General features: G+C 45.5%; 1 protein-coding gene across 1 annotated transcript; it reads left to right on the forward strand.

The window, feature by feature from the left end:
* Positions 1 to 1,091: 1,091 nt before the first annotated feature.
* Positions 1,092 to 4,477, forward strand: LOC125543350 (protein Mpv17-like). Its single transcript, XM_048706666.1, has 3 exons — positions 1,092 to 1,352; positions 2,449 to 2,540; positions 3,726 to 4,477. The coding sequence occupies exons 1-3, from the start codon at positions 1,191 to 1,193 to the stop codon at positions 4,126 to 4,128; spliced, it is 657 nt and encodes a 218-aa protein (XP_048562623.1). The 5' UTR covers positions 1,092 to 1,190; the 3' UTR covers positions 4,129 to 4,477.
* Positions 4,478 to 8,038: the final 3,561 nt, after the last annotated feature.

An 8,038-nucleotide genomic window follows, 5' to 3' on the forward strand; every position in this document is an offset into this window, starting at 1 on the left:
TGCCGGGGCGCGTGGCGCGTCGCGGCAAGTTCCTTGAAGTGCCTTGGTTGGCCTTCCCGGCAAGCTCCTCTTGCCGGGGTCTTGAGATGCCTTGGTTGGCCTTCCCGGCAAGCTCCTCTTGCCGGGGCCTTGTTTCCTTGGCTTGGATACTTTGTTCTTGAATGGCTCCAAAGGAACCACGGAGGACCTTGGCGGTCACCTGGCAGGCCTTGCCGCGGGGTGCTGCGACTGCCTGTGCACAAGTTCGGGATACTAGGGTACCCCTACTCTAGTACACCGACACGCGGCCTCTCGCCACCGTCGAGTTTCCGCGTCCGCGAGATGGACGAGTACGACCGTCGGCATGGTCGTACCCCGTCCTCTGCCGCGTCCTTCTCTCGCGGCGAGATCTTCCTACGCCGGGAGCTCATCCTCTTCCGGCGCGGGCCTTCTCCCGATGAAGAGGGAATGGTCAGAGGAGCCGGAGGAGCCGAAGGACTTCGAGTTCGTCCCCGTCAAGGAGGAGCCCGAGGAGCTCGGCCGCCGCGGAGTCATCGAGCCGGAGGACTTCGTCGCCGACGCCGACGCGGTTGCGGCCTCCATTGCCGACCGGAGCGTGCGCGAGGAGGCGGAGCGCCGGCGCCACCACGAGGAGCTCGAAGACCTCCAGTTCCGGCAGGTAGTCGCGACCAACCTCGCCGCCAAGGAGAAGGACGACGAGTCGTGGGGCATCCGTGAGGAGCAGAGGGTGAAGTACATCGACCTTGGCAGCTCCGGCGAGGAGGATTGAGCTCCTCCACGGCGTCGTTCATGGCCGCGAGCTCGCCGCTGTGAGATCCCCACCCCTCTAGTACTAGTACTAATGCAGTATGTAGTATGAACTAGTATTTGTAGTGTTTGATCATGTAAAATATATGTAGTACTCTCGCGTCCCGTGATTTTTTTTTCTTCAAATTATGCAGTTTTATCTATAGTTTCTGTTCGGCCGCGCTAGTTCTCGACCCGCAAACGAGATCTTGATGAAAACTGCAAACGCATTTTGCGGGTCTACATTTTGCGAGGTGTGCTAGAGTTGCTCCAACCCTAGCTCAAAAAACCGAGCGAAATCCCAAAGAACAAATCCAAGGAAATAGAGGGGAGGGGACGACTCCCCCACTTCCTTCCTTCCTTTCCCCTTCTCCCCCGTCAATCTTTTCTGCTCGCTCGCAGGGATGCGGCGGCTATGGCGATGGTACCAGCAGTCCCTGTCCTCCTACCCCGTGCGGACGCAGGTCGTCAGCTCCGGCATCCTCTGGGCCCTCGGCGACATCGGCGCCCAGGCCGTCACCCACAAATCCGCCAGCTCCCACCACCACCACGCCAAGAACCCCGAGGTAGCCAGTCAACCGCCCCTACCACTTCTTCCTTCTCCAGCTACTGATCCCCGGATTCCATGGTCGTTCTTGGATGCCGTCGCGCCTCAGCTAATCCGGTCGCCTGGGAGTGGGGACTTCCCTGGGGTATATGTAAACCTAGGCTACCAGAGAGGGATCGATTTTTAGGCGTAGGGGATGCTTAATCTGTTTCAACAGGGTCGATATGTGATTGGTCATTGGAGAAAGTAACTACATAAACCAACGCCAGTTTCGCGGTTCGTTTGCTTGTGCTGTTGATTTTCCATGCGAAGAATAATAATATTAGAACTTCTGTAAGTAAATTGTTGTTTAATCACATACCAGTTTGATGTTTGGGTAGGGTTTATGTTGCGTTTGATGTTCTCTTGTTGACTAAAGCTATTTTGCCCACCTCAAAAGAAGGCTATTTCGCCAAATCTGTTCCTAAGGTTATCTCCATATGCTGTTGTTGGTGTGTTGTCATCTGGCAGTTCTTTTCAGTAATACATTGGAGCATTGTTGCTAAAACTGGGGTAGGGGATTTTATTGGTCCATAGTGTCACTCGATTATTTGAGTGCCTATTTGTTTTTCGCTCCGTTTGGTGTATCCATGTATTGTTTGGTGATTTTAGAGCTTTTTGGGTTTCATCCCAGAAAAATAGAATCAGAGTGAATGGGTTATTGAATGAGAGGTTGATTTCGATGTTATTCCTTTGAGTATGTACTTTCTGCAATGTTCATGTCTAAGCGCTCCTCAAAACATGCTTTCAGTTTTCATTTTCTTAAATATCAAATGGTACCCCTTCTGTCTGATCTTTAGCTTTAGATATATTTGTTATTTTAGATTTGAGACCAGCCAGCATGGTGATGGAGTACTATTTGACTATTGTTTCTGCTAAGAATCAAGGTTCTGTTGTTAAACAGAGAATTACCGGCTGCATAGTTTGTTTCTAATAATCAGGAAACTGGTTTTGAATTTGATGTTTTAAGTCTGTAAACCAATCTTTAAATTTCAAAATCTAAGAAATTCAAACCGAAACTTAATATTCTGCACTTTCATTGTTATCCACTTAACGAAGCTCTGTTACCTTTTCAGGATAAAGATAAAGAGTTCAAAATTGATTGGAAGAGGGTCGGCATCACAAGTTCATTTGGATTTGCTTTTGTTGGACCTGTGGGACATTACTGGTTAGTTCTCTCATAATTTCATATATGGTATGAGCAGATGGTGTTAAGCTCAACTTTGTTGCGGTTTCTTTATTTTCTGGTTTTAGGCTGATTAGAAATCAAATTATTATAGTTTGGACAACATTAACATGGTAAATCTGATAGAGCTCCATCTTCCAAGTCTCAGGCTGATAGTTACATGGTGTAGAACTGCAGATAAAGGATCCAAAGAGGGCCACAAACACATAACCATAAAATGGCAAAAAACAAAATGATGAATCACGATAATTTTCAAAATGGAAGGCATTTTAGTAATTTTCATCATGCACTTATCTTTTCCTTTTAGGTGATGACTCATTGATACAGATGACGTAATATTAGTATAAATGGGTAATAAACTGTGAAACACTGAAGACACTTAAATGCCATATACTTTGGTCATATCAATTTTTAGTTCATGAATTCATTGGAAGTTTGAATTTTTACTTCATGGTTAATTATTACTAGTGTAATTGGAAGCGGTGAATGCCAACCTTTGTGGCAATGCGTGTGTTTGTTTCAGCACAATAAAGATGGATAGAGCATTATGAACTATAGGCCTCTATGCACAAACATGTTAATGGTGGCCTCTCGTACTGAATATTGCCTCATTGTTAAGCTGTGAATCAAAACTTGGTTTGCACATCAAATTTTGGAGCAAAATTAGGTTGGGCTGCACTTTGCAGCTGTGCAGCTTTTTATGTTCATTTCTGTTCTCACCGATCCACTTCAATATTAAATCCTTTATGGTGTCACACATTTTGTTGCACGCTCATTCTTACTGCTCCTTAGACTCGTATACTAAAACACTGCTCTTTCTGGAGAGTAGTTAGCAGTGGACCGAATTAAACATGTTGTTAGTGTCTAAATTTTCATTTGGCCACAAGGTTTTGAACTGGAAACAAGATTGGTGTTTGAAATCTCTTAACTAAAAATAAAATGGGACAATACCTTCCGACAGACCTCTACTGTCATTCCCACTTTGGTGCGCCACAACTTTGTCTCATTCGTTGCACCCTGTCGATGTGCTAACACTGGTTAAGATCTGGGAATTAACCTTGTTGGTTTATTAGTGGCTAAGCAAAAGTCTACTGATTTTAGGAGTTAACAACTTTTGGTTTCGTGAAGCAAGCTGCCATATGACTTGTACTCATTTTTGTGACCTAGGTACGAATACTTGGATCGTATGGTCCGACGAAGATACCTGCCTGGTTCGTTCAAATTTGTAGCCTCAAAGGTTGCAGCGGATGGTCTCCTCTTTGGGCCGCTAGATCTGGGGCTGTTCTTCTCTTATGTGGGCCTTGCTTCAGGAAGGAGTCTGGAGCAGGTGAAGGATGATGTGAAGAGGGATATCATTCCTGCTCTGGTTTTAGGGGGAGCCATCTGGCCGGCTGTGCAGATCGCAAACTTTCGCTTCATTCCCGTGCGATATCAACTGCTGTACGTGAACTTGTTCTGCCTGTTAGACAGCTGTTTCTTGTCTTGGATCGAGCAACAAGGAGACGCGGCTTGGAAGCAATGGTTCACATCGTTCCAGAAGAAAATCGAAGACCAGAAGAGCAACGCTTGATCTGAATCATGATTGAAGAAGACGCTTGACCAGAAGTTAGCTTCCGTCATTTTCACTGATATATCCAGGGAGTATATCACTTGCTGCCAGCGGCTGTTTATGTGGAGTTCTGGTGGCCAGCAATACTGGGCGTCACTGTCATGTGGAGATTGATCTTTGTTTTTTCCACAACTTTAATGAGATGAGAAGGCAATGCTCTCGTTTAGCTTTTTGTTTCGTAACCGAGCATTTGTTCATGCTGTTTGTTTAACCTGCAGAGCGCGTATTTTTAACGAGTATTCACTGTATTCCTGGTGTTGTCGGAACATGATCTTCATAAATCTGGAATGATGCTGAAAACTTTCTAGTCTTCTCAGCAGATATTTCATAAAACGGACTCTCTATGGATCCCCGCAAGTGATCAATTCTCGCATGATTCTCTTGGTGAAGTCCATTTGCATGATCGTTCATTCGCTTACGGGCCAGATAGAGGTTTTTGGGTGAGCCGCCGGAGTGACGTCGACAGCGCCTGAGAAGATGACCACCGTACCGTTTTAGTAGGTCTCAGCCTTCATGTGCAGCTTCTCTTTTATTCATGTTATTAGTAATGATCTTCATGCCCTCTAATTATCTACGTGTTGATTTAAATGTGAGCTAATTTCCTTTTTCTCAAAAAGAAGGGATATCCTCAGCCTCTACATCGAGTGATGTGCACAACCTGAACGTAGTTATTTTAAAAATTATCAACTGATCACAATAAAGTTGAAAAAATTGTCACACATGGATAGCCCAAGGGCAAACTAGAAATAAAAAACATAGGAAAATAACATCACGAATTCTACTAGTTGAAGAAATTTCAAGAGATCACTCCTAGCAGCTACAACCAAAGACCGTAGGCGCCTGATCCTCCTCTCCTTGCTTAATAGCCGAGGGCCTTGAAGATAACCTACAGAAAAATTAATTTTTTTGTTGTGTTAAAATTAAAATTATTACAGTTGTTCAAATGGCTCAAAGTTAAATGCAAATTCCCACACGGATCCGAGACTTCAACTTGGGATTCACGACACTAACCCAGTTTCCGGATATATTCATAGCACTCATTGGTGGAGATAGATTAAAAGCTATAAAAATTGATCATCATAATAGCTTGACAAGTGGCTAGTGAAGGAATAGATACTGAATTGACTCCTTATCGCCACAAAAGCAATACTTCGTGTATCGCTGTCAATTCCTTTTTTTCAGATTATCTTTTGTCGGAATAACCATGCGACCTAAATACCACATGAAGATTTTTATTTTCAATAGGAATTTCATTGTCCACATTTTTTGTTGTTGGAAAGGATGCCCATCAATTCCTTTTCATTATCCACATCCGTATAAAAGGATTTCGCACATGCGTGATGTTCAGCCTTGGATCCAGATCTAATGTCTCATGAATTCAGTGAGCCGCCGGAGTTATTTCCACAGCGCCTGAGATGATGACCATCGTACCTTTTAGTAGGCCTCGGCCTTCATGTGCTACTTCTCTTTTGTTCATGTTAGTTATTGTCTTCATGCCCTCTAATTATCTACGTGTTGATTTAAATGTGAGCTAATTCATTTTTTCTCTCAAAAACACGGAATACCCTCGTTCTCTGCATCGGTTTATTGATTATTTTAGAATTTAGCAACTGATCACAATAAAGTTTTCTAGAAAAAGGGGGCACACATGGATAGCCCAAGGGCAAACTAAAAAGTAAAAAAACATAGGAAAATGACATCACAAATCCTACACTAACTAAATCTGTATAATGAACTCTAACAGATCACCTCTCATCGGCTACTACCAAAGACTGTAGGCATCCGATCCTCCTCTTTGCATAGTAACGACCACCTATGGGCTATGGATTAAGCTGATGGCCTTGAAGATAACTTGCAGAAAAAAAATATTTTTTTCAATCACTAGAGTTGTTCTAAATGGCTCAAAGTAAAGCCCAAATTCTCATATGGATTTGAAACTTCAACTTGGGATTCACCCCAACAACCAGTTTACGAACATATCGTACCACTCATTAGTGGAGGTAGATTAAAAGCTATATGGGATTGATCTCCATAATAGCTTGACAAGTGGGTGGTGAAGCAATAGATGCTGAATCGATTCCTTGTCGCCACAAAAACAACACTTAGTGCATCTTTGCCAAAAAAAATCGATTATCTTTTGTGAGAACAACCTTTTTTTTTGAGGAACCGGCAGGAGCACTGCCTTTTCATATAAGAAGGAGGATAAAGTTTATGTACAAGAGAGATCCGGTTTTCTGAGAGAAACCGGACAAAAACCCCTAGGAACTAATCAACCGATACCGGCTGCCATCTGTGCTCGGCCAAAGGCCAAAGTCCTTTGCTTGATGTCGTCGAAGGCAATAGCTGCTACCTCTAGGTGCGTGAGGCGAGTTCCATTGAAGATGCGTCGGTTTCGCTCCTTCCAGATGTTCCAGATGGTGTAAAGGAAGCGGCCGCTCCGTCTTCTTCCGTCGTCCTTGGGCAAATTGGTGGTGAACGAATCCCACCAGTCCGAAATCCCTATCGAAGGGGGCAACGTGGGCGTGGCCCCAGAATCCTCTCCCGTCCACACCTGGACGTGAGACCAAACTGCGGCGGCAAACGGGCAGTCCTTGCAGAGATGTGTTGGGTTTCGTAGTAATTTCAAAAAATTTCCTACGCGCACGCAAGATCATGGTGATGCATAGCAACGAGAGGGGAGAGTATGATCTACGTACCCTTGTAGATCGACAACGGAAGCGTTTGGTTGATGTAGTCGTACGTCTCCACGGCCCGACCGATCAAGCACCGAAACTACGGCACCTCCGAGTTCTAGCACACGTTCAGCTCGATGACGATCCCCGGACTCCGATCCAGCAAAGTGTCGGGGAAGAGTTCCGTCAGCACGACGGCGTGGTGACGATCTTGATGTACTACCGTTGCAGGTCTTCGCCTAAGCACCGCTACAATATTATCGAGGACTATGGTGGAAGGGGGCACCGCACACGGCTAAGAATATGATCACATGGATCAACTTGTGTCTCTAGGGGTGCCCCTGCCTCCGTATATAAAGGTTCAAGGGAGGGGGGCCGGCCGGCCAAGGTGTGGCGCGCCAGGAGGAGTCCTATTCCTTCTGGGAGTAGGACTCCCCCCTTTCCTAGTTGGAATAGGATTCGTGGAGGGGGGGGAGAGGAGAGAGAGAGGAGGAAGGGGGGCCGGCCCCCTCTCCTTGTCCAATTCGGACCAAGGGGGGGAGGGGCGCGCGCCCATCTCTGGCCACCTCTCCTCTCTTCCACTAAGGCCCACTAAGGCCCATATACCTCCCGGGGGTTCCGGTACTCCGGTAAAATCCCGATTTCACCCGGAACACTTCCGATATCCAAACATAGGCTTACAATATATCAATCTTTATGTCTCGACCATTTCGAGACTCCTCGTCATGTCCGTGATCACATCTGGGACTCCGAACAACCTTCGGTACATCAAAATGCATAAACTCATAATATAACTGTCATCGTAACCTTAAGCGTGCGGACCCTACGGGTTCAAGAACAATGTAGACATGACCGAGACACGTCTCCGGTCAATAACCAATAGCGGAACCTGGATGCTCATATTGGCTCCTACATATTCTACGAAAATCTTTTATCGGTCAGACCGCATAACAACATACGTTGTTCCCTTTGTCATCGGTATGTTACTTGCCCGAGATTCGATCGTCGGTATCCTATACCTAGTTCAATCTCGTTACCGGCAAGTCTCTTTACTCGTTCTGTAATACATCATCCCGCAACTAACTCATTAGTTGCAATGCTTGCAAGGCTTAAGTGATGTGCATTACCGAGAGGGCCCAGAGATACCTCTCCGACAATCGGAGTGACAAATCCTAATCTCGAAATACGCCAACCCAACA

This window comes from Triticum urartu, chromosome 3 (assembly GCF_003073215.2).
Source record: "Triticum urartu cultivar G1812 chromosome 3, Tu2.1, whole genome shotgun sequence".
In the NCBI taxonomy this organism is placed as follows: domain Eukaryota; kingdom Viridiplantae; phylum Streptophyta; class Magnoliopsida; order Poales; family Poaceae; genus Triticum; species Triticum urartu.